The following is a 19,187-nucleotide window of genomic DNA, read 5'->3' on the forward strand; positions in this document are numbered from 1 at the left end:
GATTCCATTTAGATGGATCAAACACCACTTCAGAGTACATGTGTTCAAATGCCCCTGAGTGCCTCTATTTTTGTGCCATTTAGAAAAAGATTAAAAATGGGGTGGCCTGGCTGGCACCCCAACTACTTTTGGGACTCTGCAGACTCACTCATTTTCTACAATCTACTATAGAGTAAAACACTAAAGTCTGTGTGTCCAGTCCCGCCGAGCAATTTGATTGGTCAGTTTGGCTTTGGTAACGCAACATAAGAAGAAGTGCGAATATGACATACACACACACACAAGGAGGGGGAGAAATGGCATAGGAGGCATATGAAGAGCCACCTTCAAAGACAGCAAGTATACAAGTGGACAGGATCCGAAAAAGTTGCCACAAAAATAATTTACGGAAATGCGATTGAGGAAGGGAGAGCTGCTGAAGAAATCTTCACCCACACTGAGGAAAGTAGCCGAAAAACCACAGAGGGCAAGAGCTGGCAAATATTTTTTTTAAATTATTCAATTACCCGTCTTTGACAGACTGCATATATTATTATATATATATATATATATATATATATATATATATATGTGTGTGTGTGTGTACAGGAACATCGCAACGCCGTCAGAAGAAAGGACGCACTCTCTTTGATATATGCACATACTAAATCGACAGGGGACACATTCAACTGGGACAACGTAAAAGTAAAATTTAAGGCCAGTACAAAAAGCGCCAGAGAGTTGGCCGAGTCTTGGCTATCAGATGAAAATGCCATCAACAGACACTTGGACATAAACCCAGCATATGCCAACTTAAGAAGGACATGTACACAATAATTAAACTATACAACCCCCCCCCCCCCCCCCCTTGATCATACTGACTTAGTCACCTCCACCCCCCCTCCCATACTGAATGTGTTGCTATATATTGCCTTTGATTCTTGTAAGTCTAAACATTATCCTCTGATGAAGACCCCTGATAGGGGTTGAAAGCTCAGGAATAAAACTATTTTATGATACGTGATTCGTTTTTTATCCCTTTGTGGATCTCCAACTGCAAATATGCAAACCGTATCACAGACCTTCTCTTCCATATTATATATATATATATATATACACACATACACACACACACACACACAAAATACAGGTAGGGCCAGATAAACCTAGCATTACCCAAGTCATCATCATATCTTATCACGCCACTGCCATATCCAGGTAAGAGTGGCGTCATTAGCATCCTTAAGATCTTCATCGGTACATGTAGGGCCTCGGAAACATTCATGGAGAATGTGGTCCATTGTTTGGGTGGGCTCACCACAGGGACATTCAGCGCTTGTTGTGAGGCCCCATCTAAATAGGTTGTCCCTTGTTTTGCCCACCTTTGACCTAGCTCGGTTAGTCAGTCCATTACCCAAGTAAAAGTCACATTATACAAAGAAATTAAAGTTAGAAACTCCTATTTTATTCCAACTTTACCCAGGTAATCTCTTTGGACAGTGCAAGGTTTACTCAGGTAATGCTAGGCTTATCCAAATTTCAGGCTTCACCTGTAACATATACATATATAAAACTAGACAAAGAGCCCGTTTCGACAACGTAACATGAAACGGGCACGAGTTTGTGTCTGGAGTGTATGAAGAACAAATGATAAGTCACAAAGAAGTTGTTTTGTAATGATTGTAGTCCGCTCTACTCATTACTGTACAGGCTTGTACTGTTAGTTGATGAATTTTCCAGGCCTATAGTATAATATTGAATGATGAACGTTCCAGTACAATATAGAATAGTAATAAGTATAAGCACCACAAACCTGATATAGGTGTATCGAATGAATGCGGAATTGAATCAGAATGCGTAATTTAGGCCTCGAGCTGTAGTCGAAATCGCCTTTCAGGCCTCTAGAGCTTTAATCGAACTCGCCTTTCTCTTTGAATTTTTGCGGCCGTAAATCCGCCGCCTGCCGTGATGTTGGGGTTGGATGTCGGTCTCGTAAGGTTTTTCGGGCAGTGGCGCAGAAGGCGACTGCGCATTCGGCTTCGGACAGACGTGAGTGAGTGAGTGAGTGACGAAGCAGGCGAATTATGTATTAAGATGAGAAAACATTTGCCATTCATGCCCAGACGTTATGCTATCTGGTGTCCACAAGAGGGCAGGAATGTCCAATGAACAAAGGCAATAAGACATACTATACTATGATAGAAACAGACTGACATACCATTGTATGTCCATTTCAACAAACTGGCATTCCATTATACTAGTATGTATACCATGGCATAAAGGTGTGTATGTATGCGATGGTACTTTATTATAGGTATACCGCGCTACACTAAGAGAGAACGTGCTGATGGCGCGTTGTCGCACCCACCACACGATAAACCACCTGGATTCGGACCCAAGTGCAGCTACCAGATTTTTTTTAATGCTGCACTTATTCTGCCTCCGCTATTGAGCAGCTTGCAGAGTTCAACAGAGAGCTAAACAAGGTGACAAGTGAAGAGTCAAGCACTGAAGCAAACCGAACAAACTTTACTTGAAAAGTCTTGTGCCGTATTAAATCACCGATATTGTGAAACTGTGAAAACTTGAATAAAATCAAACAAAATCAAATATTACAAACGAAGCACAGTCACCACAGACGAATTAACATGTATTTAAATGTATCAAATAAAGACGAATCAATCACATCTGTTTCTTTAACCAGTTAGACCATGCAGAACACCAACTGAGGGTGAAACGAGTGAAACCGATACACAAAGTATCAATTTGGCTGTGCTATTTTAACACAAAAAATATATGCAGAGACAGCTATATTATAACAATGTTCAAATATTAATGAGAAGAATGCTATCAAAATACTTACAAGCCGTGCGTTCTGAAGGTTCAGTATAGACAGCTGGAAGGAAACTGCGTTGCCTTAGTAAAAACCAAAGCTTTTAAACACTCAGGGTGAGAGGATGGAATGAGATGGCATCACCGAGGACAGAATGCGAGTTCATCGTTAAGGATGATGACTCGTGATGGCATTGTAACAGAAGAGACTGCAAACCCATGGCAGTCCTACACCAGCATTATGCAAATTTGTTCTCTTTTTAAATATAAAAAAGTACAGTGAGTACGGAATAGGCGTGCTGATTCTCCGGAAGAGACGCTGTGACTGTGTGACTAGCAGAAAATCGAGTCACCAGTGAGTTCAGCCCCCAGCACATGTACCCTGTGGTGTTCATCCCTGCCAGGTTGTTGCTGGTACAATATTTAAAATAAATAAAACTAGCAACACTCGGACCTCTAGTCCCTGAAGTAACACCTTTCACGAAACACAGCACTCCATTGAGGTTGCTGCAACATCCTTCATTACCATCCGACGTTGCCACGGCCCTTTTCCTGACAGACATGCTGCAAGCTGGTGCACTAGCTAGGCAAAGGACCCAAAGCCCAATAATGTGGCAGAGGAAGCCTGCACCTTCAATTCTTTAGTCACATAGAGTGTATCAGTAGGTCATAAGTGTGTGACTGGCATCTGTGACAAAAGCAGTCAGCCTGTGCAATGTGCTTCACTGCCTGCTGCACTGTCAGCAGTGCGGTTGCTTTCCTGTCAGCCAAAGCACACCTCTGTGAGCCATTAGAAGGACCCAAGGCCCAATTTCATGGCTGAGGAAGCCCACATGACTAATTCATGGATTACGTTATGCATAACACAGCTCGACAAGTTCTCGATTGAAGCCAAAATCAATTATTAAGGCCCAGTGGTGTGCGAGTTTTACATGACAAACAAACAACCCTTAGTATGTTTTTATTTTATACATGGGCTCGGCTTGGCTGCGGGCTACCCCCACATGGGCACAGAAGATGCACCACTACAGTCAGGGTTCGGGTTTTTCTTTTTTGGATAAAACATGAAGCTTGCATTCTGTTTTGAGAAAAATACAAACCTTTCCATTACTTGCTTCAGTATTTTTTGGTATTGGTACTGAGGTATGAAAGCTGGTATTGGTATCAATCTAACATTAGTACATACACTATGTTTTATGCTCTGTGTATATTCATCTATATGCTACATCGATCCCTCTCTCACTTGGACAGAGGCAGTGGTGCTGTAAGAATTATGTTTCTAGACTTCACAAGCGCCTTCAACACAATCCAACCTCTGCTCCTTAGGGACAAGCTGACAGAGATGGGATTAGATTCATACCTGGTGTCATGGATCGTGGACTATCTTACAGACAGACCTCAGTATGTGCGTCTTGGGAACTGCATGTCTGACATTGTGGTCAGCAACACAGGAGCGCCACAAGGGACTGTACTTTCTCCGGTCCTGTTCAGCCTATATACATTGGACTTCCAACACAACTTGGAGTCCTGCCACGTGCAAAAGTTCGCTGATGACACTGCTATCGTGGGCTGCATCAGGAGTGGGCAGGAGGAGGAGTATAGGAACCTAATCAATGACTTTGTTAAATTGTGCGACTCAAACCACCTACAACTGAACACCAGCAAAACCAAGGAACTGGTGGTGGATTTTAGGAGGCCCAGACCCCTCATGGACCCTGTGATCATCAGAGGTGACTGTGTGCAGAGGGTGCAGACCTATAAATACCTGGGAGTGCAGCTGGATGATAAATTGGACTGGACTGCCAATACTGATGCTCTGTGCAAGGAAGGACAGAGCCGGTTATACTTCCTTAGAAGGTTGGCGTCCTTCAACATCTGCAATAAGATGCTGCAGATGTTCTATCAGACGGTTGTGGCGAGTGCCCTCTTCTACACGGTGGTGTGCTGGGGAGGCAGCATTAAGAAGAAAGACGCCTCATGCCTGGACAAACTGGTGAGGAAGGCAGGCTCTATTGTTGGCATTAAGCTAGACAGTTTGACATCTGTGGCAGAGCGATGGGCACTGAGCAGGCTCCTATCAATTATGGAGAATCCACTGCATCCACTAAACAGTGTCATCTCCAGACAGAGGAGCAGCTTCAGCGTCAGACTGCTGTCACCGTCCTGCTCCACTGACAGACTGAGGAGATCGTTCCTCCCCCAAACTATGCAACTCTTCAATTCCACCCGGGGGGGTAAACGTTAACATTATATAAAGTTATTGTCTGTTTTTACCTGCATTATTATCAATCTTTAATTTAATATTGTTTTTTTGTATCAGTAAGGTGCTGCTGGAGTATGTGAATTTCCCCTTGGGATTAATAACGTATCTATCTATCTATCTGTTTTATGCTCTCTATATATAAAACAACATCTTTACCTATTTTATTTCTGTACAGCCTAAATTACATGCACGCATACTAAATCTCTCACATTTTATATAGGCATACACACAAATATATACATTGTGAATTAAACACACTTCAGCTTTAGTCAGAGCGTCTTAAGATATAAAAGCATGAGCCAATATCTCCAAACTTATCAAGAAAGTACTTGCCTTCATTGCTCTGCATTTCAGGACTCAGGCATGATCTAGAAGTTAAAGAAAAAAAAAGTTAGACTCTTGAATAAAATAATAATAATAAAAGGGATTCAAATATTACAACAGGTCTACTGACAGTGAACTGCTGTGACTTAGGAGGAATGAAATGCCAACAGATTTCTCAAGAGTGTTAACATGTGGCAGAAGATTAAGAGAAGGAAACAGCACCCTTTAATCAGCTGCTAAACCTATTAACACTAAGACTTTACAACATTTTAAAATGAAATGGGACTAACATGGGGTGGGGGGGGGGGTCAAACAAGGAGCGATTCATGAAATCACATGTGGCAGATTGAAAAATGAAGTCCTTTGCGTTCTTAGATGGTAAGGGAAGCAATGCTGAAAGCAGTAATCTTGGTTTGCTACACACTGAATGGGTGAGGAATTGGGTGACTGAAGAGGTTAAAAACGTGCAAGTGTTCTTCTCAATGGGGCAAAACAATGTTTGGAAATCCCACCAAAACATGACAATGGTTCTCAAAATTTGTCCTGGGGACATTTGTGTCTTCTGCTTTTTTGTTCCAACCAATTCCTTACTGCTAGTAGTGCATGTCATGAATGAGATAGCATTTGACTCCCGTTCTCCTAATTGGATGTAAGAAATTTGACTAATGAAAGGAGTCCATTGAGTCCATTAAACCCATTTGTTTAGCTGATAGCTAAGCTGTCCCAATATCTCATCCAGGTTCTTCTTAAAGGTTGTCAAGGTTTCTGCTTCAAATGGATCATACTGTACTCCTCTTCTGGATAGAAATGAATTAGTCTCAATCTAAAAAGCGCAACTCTTTTGCCCCTAAACTTCTTTGACTCAAACAACTACCTTCTGATCACAGAGAGTCGTAATTCCTTTCACACATGGAGTCCGTCCCAGACATTTCCTGGTACATTCCCAAGTTGAGGGCACGTGTGAACAAACCCAGAGTCAAGTATCCCAGGAATTTCAAACCATGCAATCTCCTAGGTTAACATCTAGTATAATTCCCATGAATTTGGGATGAATGATGCCAGATAATTGTAGGGTTAAAAGAAAACACAAAATCCATACTGAGATGGCTACTATCAAAATAAGAGACACTGAATGATTGAGCCTAAATGTTTATAGTAGGCTTAACTGCTTAGGCCTAGCTGTTTGAAAAACCATCAGGAAATTAGCCAAATTCTAAAACAAAGAAGGTTCTCTTCAAAACCAACCAAGAAGAAAATTACCACTGCAGTCTGCTCCACAACTCTGGATTTTTCTACTGGCAAAGGGGTGAAATCACATTTCAGGCACATTAAAAATACAATAGCGCGTATCTTGGAAATTCTACAGATTTAACCCTTAATCTGGCTCTCTCTAGTCCATGGCATCCACACTGGGGTCTTGAATAAGCCTTTCATGATTCAAGTAGGGCGGCACAGTGGCAGAGTAAGGAGACCTGGGTTCACTTCCTGGGTCCTCCCTGCGTGGAGTTTGCATGTTCTCCCCGTGTCTGCGTGGGTTTCCTCCAGGTGTTCTGGTTTCCTCCCACAGTCCAAAGACATGCAGGTTAGGTGCATTGGCGATCCTAAATTGCCCCTAGTGTGTGTTTGGTGTGTGCCCTGTGGTGGGCTGGCGCCCTTGCCTAGGGTTGGTTTCCTGCCTTGCACCCCCCCCCCCCCCCCCCCCCCCGTGACCCTGTAGTTAGAATATAGCGGGTTGGATAATGGATGGATGATTCAAGTATCTTGATAAAAGTGGAGAAAATGTTCCACTGGATTGCTGCCGCTGCTCACCAAAATATTTTAAGTCATTAGAACAATCGAGACGAGAACAGGCCATTCAGTCCAAAGCAGCTTGCCAGTCCTATCCACATAATACTTCCAAGTCTAATTTTGAAAGTCCCTATAGTCCCACTGTCTACCACGCTACTTGAGTCACTCATTCCACGCATCTGTGGCTCTCTGTGTAAAAAAACACTTCCTAATGTTTGTGTGAAATTTACCCTTAACAAGTTTCCAGCTGTGTCCCTGTGTTCTTCATGAACTCCTTCACAGTCAAAGTCTTCATCCACTGAACTAATTCCCTTCATAATTTTAAACACTTCAGTCATGTCTCCTCTTAATCTTCTTTTGCTTAAACTGAGAAGGCTCGGTTCTTTTCAACTTTCCTCATAACTCGTCTCTTGTAGCCCTGGAATCAGCCTAGTTGCTCTTCTCTGGACCTTTTCTAGTGCTGCTATGTCCTTTTTGTTTCTTGGAGACCAAAACTGCACACAGGACTCCAGATGAGGCCTCACCAGTGTGTTATAAAGCTTCAGCGTCACCTCCTTGGTCCTGCACTCCACACATCAAGGTGCAAACATTCTGTTAGCCTTCTCAAAGGCTTCTGAACACTGTCAGTTGATAGTGTCGAGTCCACCACAACTCCTAAATCCTTCTTCTAAGGTGTACTTTCAATTTTCAGACCTCCTGTTGTGTATTCAAACCTAACAGTTTTATTTCCCACATGAAATTTAATGCAAGTAAATGTAAAGCATTACATCTGAGACACATCTGCCCAAGGTGTATGCTGTCCAAGTCCTTCTATGATAATCCAACAGATTCCAGATTACCCGTCAGTCCACCTATCTTGGTATCATCTGCAAACGTAACCAGCTTGCTATTTATATTCCTATCCAAATCATTTATTTATATTAAAAGTAGCAGCGGCCCTAGTACTGACCCCCCTGCTGGACACCACTCTCAACAGCCAATTCAGATTGGGTGCTTTGCACCACAACCCTCTGCTTCCTGTGTCTGAGCAAAGTTTGAGTCCATCTACAAACACCCTGAACTCCCACTTCTTTCAGTATGATACCCAGCCTCTCATGTGGCACCTTATCAAATGGGTGGTCAACTACCTTTCGTATGCCTTTCACAGTTTCCACCTCCTTATCTAGTACTTTTTCTAAATGCTATCAACCTGGGAAATTGCTTGTTGACACATCTTGGAAAGTCCAAGTAAATCCCAAGAAGCTTGGTAGAACCAGGAAATCCTTCTAGAGCTTGACGTCTAAAAGATGACATTTGCAAACTCAACCAAGCTACTGAACCAAGAAAAGAAGCAAACAATAGGACACGGACATTGAATACATTCCTATATATCTAAAGGACCGACATCAGTGAGTTTCAATCTGAACGGCGAAAATGAAAGATGTCACAAATATTGGAAACTACTTATGCTGTAGAATCTGGAGTTGGGGGCAAGACATCTACTGCAACTTAGCTGGGGCCGTGCACAAAACTAAGAAATTGGTTGGTATGAAAATGAGCCACAGCATGGGTTTCACCCCAGAACATAGACCGGACTTGATGCATTTTAAAAAAATAAAAAATGTGACAAGGAGAAAATGGATGGGAATGAAGGGGCAAGTGTAGGGAGAACCCTCTTTCCAACCAAATTCTGTTGTGGACAAAACGCCAGCCTACCTATCCGTTTCCAGGCGCTCTGCCGAAGTAATAGGCTGGGTCCTAAACCTTTCAGAAGTCTTTCTATTTTCCCCTGGAGAAATATAGCGTCTTGGTCGCCGAGCCCCTTTTTCCTGTTCGACTGTGGTAGCCAAATCAAGACCTGTGGTTGCCAGCTCTACCTCAGCTTCCCTTGAAGCGTATGAAAAGGAAAAGGAAATGACGAAAGAGAAAAAGAGGACTATGATGAAGCAAACATTAACAAGAACCCCCCTTTCCCCTCTTTGTTCTTGTTACGTCTTCAGCACATTATGCAGGAGATCGTACTACATGCCAACACCATGCATGGCTAAACACAGCAATCCAAAACTACCAGGTTTTAATTTAGTAGGACGGAAGGCAGGAAGCCAGTATGATTAGAAAGAACGCCTTTTCAACTTTCACAAGAAAACTTGACAGACACACAGAGAAGGTGGTGAGCTAAGCTTCAAGGTGATGGACGAGATCAAGGCAGCTCTTGTGCAGACAAACAGTTTATTAATGACTTGACTACACACTAGCTACGGACCGTGCAGATGGGAATTAGAAAACGATTAGCAGCATTGCAAAATGTCACCTACACATCTTGTTTCTTGCTGGAACTAGCAGTTTCCAGGTACGCATGTCGGAGCTGAGCAACAGAAACTCTTGTGTCTACTCCTAGGTCAACACTGGCTGTTCGACCCACGGTATTCTGAAGGGAAGGCTGCTTCTTGGAAGCCATTTCCAATCTTCTGAAGACTGCCACCCTTGGGGCAATCCCAAAATCGGACATGGATCGCGTCAGAATTTTGGGTCTCGAGGAGGACCCTTCTCGACCTTGTCGATTTGGTTTCTCCTGAGGTAGCACTGAGCTTTTCTGAGGGTCCATCTTTGCAGGGGTTTCCACCGAGCCGTCCATCAAGTCGTGTCTGTGGGATATTGAGAGAGGCTCTTTAGTCTTTGAGTGTCTTCTCTCAAGGAGGTCTTGCTTGACTTCCAAATCTGCAGTCTTGGAAACGTGTTCCATCTCCCTTGGAAGCTCCTCCTGAGTTCTCTCCCTCCGGCGAATTTCAGAAGGCAAAACGGCCTTTCTGCTCTTTAGGAGGCATTCCGTTTTAACTGGCGAGGTGTCGTCTTTCACCGTTCCATAGCTGCAGCCGGAAATGGGCTGCACCGACTCTTTCTCCACAATGTCCATAACTTTTGCCTTCTCTTGAATGACGCTGTTCTCCAACCCTCCCACTCTTGCAAACTGGGCACCACGGGAATTGCTGGAGCAGTCAATATAACCATAAGATGGGAGAGCAGCTGCGCTTGAATATACCGCTGCTACCCTATCAATGGCTGAAGGTTCCGAATGAACAGGCACAGACACCTGTGGAGACCTCCTGAGTGGAACGAGATCATATCGCAAGGCGGAACTTTCTGGAAATCCTTCCTGTTTCAGCAGTCTCTCTCTAACTTTAATTCTTTAGGAAAGAAAAAGGATTAAATCTCTTAATACCAGATCAAGATGCTTCACATTGGTAGGTCAGTCATTTGTTTTGATTAGAAGGAACACATTGACATAATTCATAAAAAGAAGTAAACAAAACATTTAAAAGAATACAGCTTGAGGTGGTGCATTTCCTGAAGGGCTGCTAAAAACCGTTTCCCATATGACGTAGTTTTAGTAAAAGCGGCTGCCATATCATATCATCCGGGAAACTATTCTGCTACCACCCCTAGACACCACATTGGCCTTTTACCACTGGAAGAAACTCCATCAATATCTGGTGAGATGTGTTCTTTGCTGCCCACCAATATTTAGACAGCCGCTGGGCTTTTTGAGCTACATGACGGGTTAAGTCTTATCTGAGCAGTTTATAAGGATTTATGACAAGAGTGTTTCAACTCTTATTTTGAACACGGATGAATTACTTTGGGGAAATTAAGTTACTGTGGACCTCCACCAGTAAGCACCTGTTAATGTGTAATAGTTTTCTATTTGGTTTCTGGGCCCTGATGAAAAGAGGATTTCCTCGAAGCATGCTGGCCATATCTGTACATCTTTATTATTTAGTAGATCCATGTGTGGCTCACAACGGGACTCTCATTAGTTGCCTAGGTGATCTTTTTGGTCACATTTGCTTGTTTTGGTGGGCTTGTCCCCTTAAGTTCTCTCTTCAGCATATGGAAGGCCTGCTCAATTGGATTTAAACTGGGTAACTGGCTCGGCCATTGAAGAAGTTTCCATTTTTTAGCTTTGAGAAACTCGATGTGATGTGATGTATAGATGGATCTCTATCTCATATATAGAGATATAGAGATAGATATATAGAGACAGAGAGAGATATAGATAGATATATATATATATATATAGAGACAGAGAGAGATAGAGATAGAGATATAGATATAGAGATAGAGATATAGATATAGAGAGAGATATAGATATATAGAGAGAGATATAGATATATAGAGAGAGAGAGATATAGATATATAGAGAGAGAGATATAGATATATATAGAGAGAGAGATATAGATATATATAGAGAGAGAGATATAGATATATAGAGAGAGAGAGATATAGATATATACAGTAATCCCTCGCTATATCACGCTTCGCCTTTCGCGGCTTCACTCCATCGCGGATTTTATATGTAAGCATATTTAAATATATATCGCGTATTTTTCGCTGCTTCGCGGGTTTCTGCGGACAATGGGTCTTTTAATTTCTGGTACGTGCTTCCTCAGTTGGTTTGCCCAGTTGATTTTATACAAGGGACGCTATTGGCAGATGGCTGAGAAGCTAGATTGCTTACTCTTCTCTCTCTCTCTTGCGCCGACTTTCTCTGATCCTGACGTATGGAGATTGAGCAGGGGGGCTGTTCGCACACCTAGACGATGCGCTAGTCTAAAAATGCTGAAAGATTATCTTCACGTTGCTGTCTTTTGTGCAGCTGCTTCATGAAGCGACATGCTGCACGGTGCTTCGCATACTTAAAAGCTCGAAGGGCACGTATTGATTTTTGCTTGCTTGTTTTTCTCTCTCTCTCTCTCTCTCTCTCTTTCTGTGCTCTTGATGGAGGGGGTGTGAGCTGCCGCCTTCAACAGCTTTGTGCCGCGGTGCTTCGCATACTTAAAAGCCAAACAGCCCTATTGATTTGTTTGCTCCTTTGAAGAGGAAGATATGTTTGCATTCTTTTAATTGTGAGACTGAACTGTCATCTCTGTCTTGTCATGGAGCACAGTTTAAACTTTTGAAAAAAGAGACAAATGTTTGTTTGCAGTGTTTGAATAACGTTCCTGTCTCTCTACAACCTCCTGTGTTTCTGCGCAAATCTGTGACCCAAGCATGACAATATAAAAATAACCATATAAACATATGGTTTCTACTTCGCGGATTTTCTTATTTCGTGGGTGGCTCTGGAACGCAACCCCCGCGGTGGAGGAGGGATTACTGTAGACATAGAGAGATAGAGAGAGATAGATATATATATATATATATATATATATATATATATATATATATATATAATATATATCTATCTATCTTTCTATCTATATATAAATAAAAGTCAATATATATGTGTGTGTGTTTCAGCATCACTTCCAAATGGCTGGAGCAATTTTCATGAAACTTATTACGCGTTTCTCATTGGTCGACTAAAAATACTGTAGGCTGAAATCAACCCTAACCCACTCCCTTCTGGGTAGGGTGATCTTGCGGTCTTGTATGCATGATATCATCCGGTTGACACTCGGAATGACCACCAGAGGGCAAGCAGGAGGGGACTGCCAGCATTCTTTATGTTTGAGCGCCTTGAAATTAAATAGAGTTGGCCAGTTCTGAGCATCAACTGGATAATATAAAATATGAGACTGCAAGACAAGCACATTAGTGAGTCTTCATTGCTTGTCAATTTATTTTTATTTTTAAAGTTGTTTGGTTTTTTAAAATTTTTCTCAAAAAAAAAAAAAAGAAAAAAAAACAAAACTATTTTTCTCCTCGGCAATGCTGGGTATTTCAGCTAGTATTATAAAAAAAAAAAAAAAATGATTTTTCTATACTGGACTGTACATGTCCTTGGTTGTTTTAGGATATGTTACATGTTTAATTGCTTGTTTATTGAGTCAGATATATTACTTGTGGACTATGATAAAACATCTGTTCCTAGTGGATCTATATTGTCTACTTCTTGTATAAAAAATATAAATTTTGTATGTACATTTAAAACAAGTGTTGATGTGTTATGTTAAATTTAATAAAGCACACTTAGTGTCTGCTTACTTGGTGTGTTTGTGAGGAACATTGGGACTCTGAAGCAACAGATAAGGATTACAACTTGCAACTGAAACAGTCAACAGTGCTGTGAGCCAACGACGCACTATCGACATTGTTGAGGTAACGCATTTAAAGTGATGTGTACTACGTAGTCAGATTACTTTTTAAAGTAAAGAGTAATGCAAGACAATACTTCATATATTAAAGCAAATGCACGTCACTATTTGAAAAAAAGATTTGCATTTCAGAGTTTGTTTTTTTATTGGTTCCTGCCTTGTGCCCTGTGTTGGCTGGGATTGGCTCCAGCAGACCCCCGTAACCCTGTGTTCAGATTCAGTGGGTTGGAAAATGGATGGATGGAGTTTGTTTTTTTTTTTTTTTTTAAATAAAGTAGCGCATTTTTGCTTTAATAAATTAAAGCTTTGTGTTGCATTACTCTTTACTTTATGCACATCTCCGGGTTTCCATAATTCTGCATTTGCTTGAAGTGACTGATTCTTTAATGACACTTTATGGTTCTTCACAAGGTTGTGTGGTTCCTCACTGAACGTTTGCTTGATCGAGCACCATTTCATTCTGGGAAGGGTTCCTTGGCATATGAAGTTGGTTCTTTCTGCTTTGAAAACCTTTCTAAGAAGTAGAAACAAATGAAATCTTTAATGTATGGAGGGCTACCTAGCAGGACACTAACAGATGAAGAAAACCCGAACTTGGCCCGTGTTATTATGTACAGTGAGAGTCTTTTTAAAATCGCAAGCCACATGTATTTCACAAACCTGTTATTAACTATTCATGATTTATGAAACCTGTTGCTGATCTAAATATATAAAGATTCTTTTTGAAAACTTCACATAGATAGGTCTTTAGGGAACCAAAAATGGTTCCACTACGACATCGCTCTGAAGAACCATGCTGGCACCTTGTAGGGTTAATGCAGCATGGCTCAAAACACTGCTTTTAACAGGTTGGAAATATTCACATTATTTTGGCATATACTGTAATAAGGAGCACTAAAAGCTGCATAATAAAATGGGCTTAGGTAGGGTTGGCTTGTAATGGATGTGTAGGATGCACCAAAGATGGCAACTTCAAAAATGAGCTTTTTTAATATTTCTGCACATCTCTGGCTGTGCGTTATATCAAAGTATGAGACCAATAGTCGTAAAACATGGTGTGCAGTCATGGGTGGACTTTAACAGGGGGTCGGGTGGTTGGGTAATAACGTATGTGTGTTATTAGTCACTGATTTCCAGACATTGGGCCATGAAGGGTCTTCTACACATCCACAAAATGTACAAGATCCACTATTTCATTACATTCTTTATGTTGTCAAACTACACATTTAAAATTTGCAGCATGACTGTTAAATTGTTCAGAAATTGTCTTATAGCATGCTGCTTTAAAGCATCACCACAAAGGCACAGTCATTACAATTGTTTTATTTCTTATTGTAGCGGGCCGCTGCTGCACCCACAAGTGCCAGTGGATTATTATTGCTCTTCTACATCATTTTTAATTATTTTTTTTTTTTAGGTAGCACGATCGTTCGTCTTCGCCAAACTTCAAAGTCATAAAAGAATTCCAGGTAGGCGGCAATTTTAATTTACGGTGAAGCTGCTTATTTGCATGTTGGAACGCCAGTTAATAACACGTCGGACTCATTCTTTGACAAATTAAAAAAAAGAACAACGTTTCCTTCTTTTAGCATATAAAAAGGTGCAATTTTCTTTTCGCACACATCAAAATATCGCCACAAGCTGGCTCTGGGCTTAGGGTTATATAACCGATGCTGGCTAGTAAAATGTGTAAAATGTTACATTTTTTAATAGGTAACTAAATACCGTATTTGCTTCGTGTAAATAACGAGTAATGCCACTAAGTTACTTATAAAAGTAACGTCCGCCAACACTGTACAGTATATTGAGATTATTAAATAACTAAAGATGGTATCCAGCTTTGCCCTGGAACTTCCCTAAGATAACAGGCCTCAGTTATAGTGCCGACGGTTACTCGGATGTATCCGAATTACTATATAAAATGTACAGACCGACCATCACTATCTGAAATGTTTGGGTCCAGAAGTACTTTGGATATTTTCAGATTTTGGAATATTTGAATAGACATAAAAAGATCTCTCTTGGGGACACCGTTGCTTGTATAGGGAAATGCAGACAAAACCACTAAATGACAACACACACGTATAATAATTCATATCACAGACCCAGATGTGACAAACAGTAAACCTCAGAAGTGATAAATAGGACGAAAAGAATATTTTAGGTTCCTTTTAAGGGGGGCATCGGGTGTAGAATTTTTCACTTGTGGCACCCTCTCTCTTTTGGACAGCACTTTTGAACTGCCGCACAGGTGTTATTTAACTACCATGTGCAGCATACAGAAACTGCCGCGCAGCTTGTGTCCCATACTGCACCACTTCACGTGGGAACCAACCCTGAAAGAATGATTGTCAATCAAGGAATGGTGCTTAAGGGAGCTTGCTTGCTGCTTCACGGGGGACCCCAATCCCTGTCGCTAATCGTGTGTCCTAACTTCACGGTATTTAAGGAGGACCCCAATCCCTGTCGTTGAACCTCTGTCCTAACTTCACGGCACTTCACGGGGGACCCCAATCCCCATTGTTGATCGTGTGTCCTAACTTCATGGTATTTCACGGGGGATCCCAATCCCCGTCGTTGAACCTGTGCCCTAACTTCATGGCACTTCGGGGGGGGGGATGGGGGGACCCCAATCCCTGTTGTTGATCGTGTGTCCTAACTTCATGGTATTTAAGGGGGACCCCAATCCCCATCATTGAACCTGTGTCCTAACTTCATGGTATTTCACGGGGGACCCCAATCCCCGTCACTGAACCTGTGTCCTAACTTCATGGCACTTCAGGGGGGGACCCCAATCCCTTTTGTTGATCGTGTGTCCTAACTTCATGGTATTTCACGGGGCACCCCAATCCCTGTTGTTGATCATGTGTCCTAACTTCATAGTATTTCACGGGGGACCACAATCCCCATCATTGAACCGGTGTCCTAACTTCATGGTATTTCACGGGGGACCCCAATCCCCGTCATTGAACCTGTGTCCTAACTTCATGGCACTTCGGGGGGGGGGACCCCAATCCCTGTCGTTGATCGTGTGTCCTAACTTCATGGCACTTCACAGGGGACCCGACCCTGTGAATTACCTTCTGATCATCTTTGCGGAAGACACCTTTATCATAAGGGTGCAATTTTTTAGGCCATGTTGGAGCATATTCTGTGCAGGAAAAGTTTTTATGGATGGAGGAACAAAAAAAAAGGGGAACCACAAAAAGTTTGATGTCTTGCATAACTAGAAATCAAGACAAGTATATACGGTATGTTTGAACACTGACTTGAACCACTTGATGATTTGTACTATATCTATTTAATATGTATATTTAAATCAAACAGCACACCTTGGAGTTCAAACGCGCTTAGAAGAGAGCGAGAGCGAAAGCGAGAGAGAGACTTCCAGTGCCAAAATTAACGAAATACTGGTACATACCGTTATAAAATAGGGTTTTTTCTATACTTTTTCAGTATCATTATCACGCACAACCCGTGTTTGTGTGTATTTATTTTTGTCCATAAATACACACACATGCTAAAAACACAAACAAGTATGAACACAATAGTACAACTGTATGGAAGCTGAGAGAGTACATGCAATATTGTTATTTTTTTTTAAATTGTCTCCGAGATAACGGAATAATTTTATCGCGATTGAGAAAACAAAACGTAACCTTTGCTCCTGGCCTCAGGCTCGCTTAGATTGCGACGCCTATACAGCTGAAGCCTTGCTAACCGTCTTCTTAAATGACGGACACAAACATTATTTTCTAAACTAAGGCGTAGACATGTTTCAGCCTGCGTGAGCCCTTGATTGAACAAAAATGTGACGTGCTGATCAATACAGCTCTGCTCTTCTGCCATTTCAAACAGGACGTGGCTTCAATAAGCTAAACATTAAACGTTAGATACAATTATTTCATAATTCCCGAAAAAGCAAGATCTTGTTATATCGAGATCTCGATAAAATTATTGTTATCTCGAGAAAACAAAGTTCCTTTTCTCGAGATCTCGATACAATTAGTCCATTATCTCGAGGAAACAATTTAAAAAAAATAACGATATTGCACGTTTTCTCTCTGCGTCCATACAACTGAGCCTCATTACACTGTAATTAAAATCTATCTATCTATCTAAAAGCAGCAGGGCCAATGACTGGGGATGGAGACACGTCTGCATTTTTCCTTTTAGTGTCTTTAAGGTCAGTATAAGCAGGGCTTCTGAATATACACCACCTCAAGATAAGCAGTGCTTTAGTCTGGCTAGTTCAAGATTAGGACCTGGAAATGTTAGCCAAAAGACTGAAAAACCCAGATTAGCCTTTTTGTTGTCGTCGACAGATGGGCATACAGTTCTCAGAACAAAAAGGCAAACAATTCAACTAATGTTTCTATCCCCTTAAACTGGTTGATTAAAGGCTGCATGAAAACACACAAGGTGATTATAATGTTTGAATGTGTTCAATTTGTAATGTGAGGTAATTTAATTTGAAAAACACTGCTGAAAGTAAAAAAAGGCACAGAACATAACCCTATGGCCCAAAGAGACATGCACTCAAAAAAAAATGGAGAATGGAGGCACAAACCTTACCCTTAAATGAGGAGAAAAAATAAAAATTGTTTGGCAAAGGTTCCACGTTCAAAGGCATAGGCGACTACAGCTCGTTGCTGCACCCACCACATGACGAAACACCCGGATTATTGGGAACTGAGGGCAGCCTGGCAATGGGTGACACCTTAGCACCACACTGTGAGGTTTTGTTTTACAGTGGCTGGAGTGCCAATCCTGCTACTAAAGCCTGAGTTTATCCTGCCAGTTGGAGGACCTGCTTACAGGGCTGGATGCAGATTAATGTCACACCCAGGATGGAGCAATTGCAGATTAAGGGCCTTACTCAAATTCACTAAGCATGCCTTAAAAGGCCCTAAACCTAAAATAACGCCACAAACCTAAACCTAAAAACACACCACATTCTGAGAGTCTGCCATCAATTTTGTTCTCCTATAAACAGCAAAATGCTAGAGTAACTGATCATAAACAAATAAAAAGCCACTGGGCGTGAATTCAGCAGCGTTTTGTGTAAATCAATCGCAAAGCATCCATAAGACAGCAGTGAAAGTGACAAAGCAAAAGAGCTTAAAAAAGGTGTGTGCATGTCTACAGGTGTGCAGAATATAAAAAGCATTAATATCGCAAAGCATACAATTATTCAACTTAAAATCTTTTATCAAGCGTATCTGTCTCATTTAAAATTATCAAAAAATGTTTCCAGGGCAAGATCCAACCTGCAAACGCTGCAATCGAGCTCCAGCCTCACTGGGTCACATGTTTTGGGCCTGCTTTAAATTAACATCATTCTGGACCAAAATCTTTAAATGCCTTTCAGACACCCTGGGTGTCCCAATCCCTCCTAATCCGCTAACCGCTGTGTTTGGTGGGCTCACAGAGGGGCTTAAAGGGGAGAAGGACAAACTGTAATGGCCTTTACTACACTATTGGCACATAGGCTTATCTTGCTCAAACGGAAGAATTCTAGCCCACCTCTGTTAAGTCAGTGGGTAACTGAGGTTGAAAGCTATTTGAAACTGGAAAAAATTAAATTCCAACTTAGTGGATCTGTTCAAAACACTTAAAATTCTGGTAGAATCTAATCAATGACATTTTAGAATAAGCTTTTTATATTGGGGGAAAAGGATTTTCCTCCATCTTTTCTACTCTTAAGTTTTTCTCTGGCAGTTGGCCCTCCACTTTTTCTCTACAGTGGATGCCGCATTGAATTTGGTTTTGTTAAGTTTAACTTGTTTGTATGGAATGTTACTTACTTTTAATAAATTCAATTAAAATAAAGGCATTAATATCGAGTGCAACATGCCTGCATATGTGGATTAAACATTTTTATCTCTAGCAAAAACCAAGTCTGTTCACAATATGTGAATTATACT

At 41.4% G+C, this 19,187-nt stretch overlaps 1 protein-coding gene across 1 annotated transcript in view; it reads right to left on the reverse strand.

The window, feature by feature from the left end:
- Window positions 1–19,187, reverse strand: part of svila (supervillin a) — a 249,514-nt gene that overhangs the window by 147,507 nt on the left and 82,820 nt on the right. Inside the window, exons 7-8 of the mRNA XM_051929021.1 lie at window positions 5,525–5,537; window positions 4,799–4,820 (exon numbers count right to left, since the gene is read on the reverse strand). Coding sequence (XP_051784981.1) covers window positions 4,799–4,820; window positions 5,525–5,537 — 35 coding nt within the window. The remainder of the gene's footprint in view (window positions 1–4,798; window positions 4,821–5,524; window positions 5,538–19,187) is intronic.

This window comes from Erpetoichthys calabaricus, chromosome 6 (genome assembly GCF_900747795.2).
Source record: "Erpetoichthys calabaricus chromosome 6, fErpCal1.3, whole genome shotgun sequence".
NCBI lineage: Eukaryota > Metazoa > Chordata > Cladistia > Polypteriformes > Polypteridae > Erpetoichthys > Erpetoichthys calabaricus.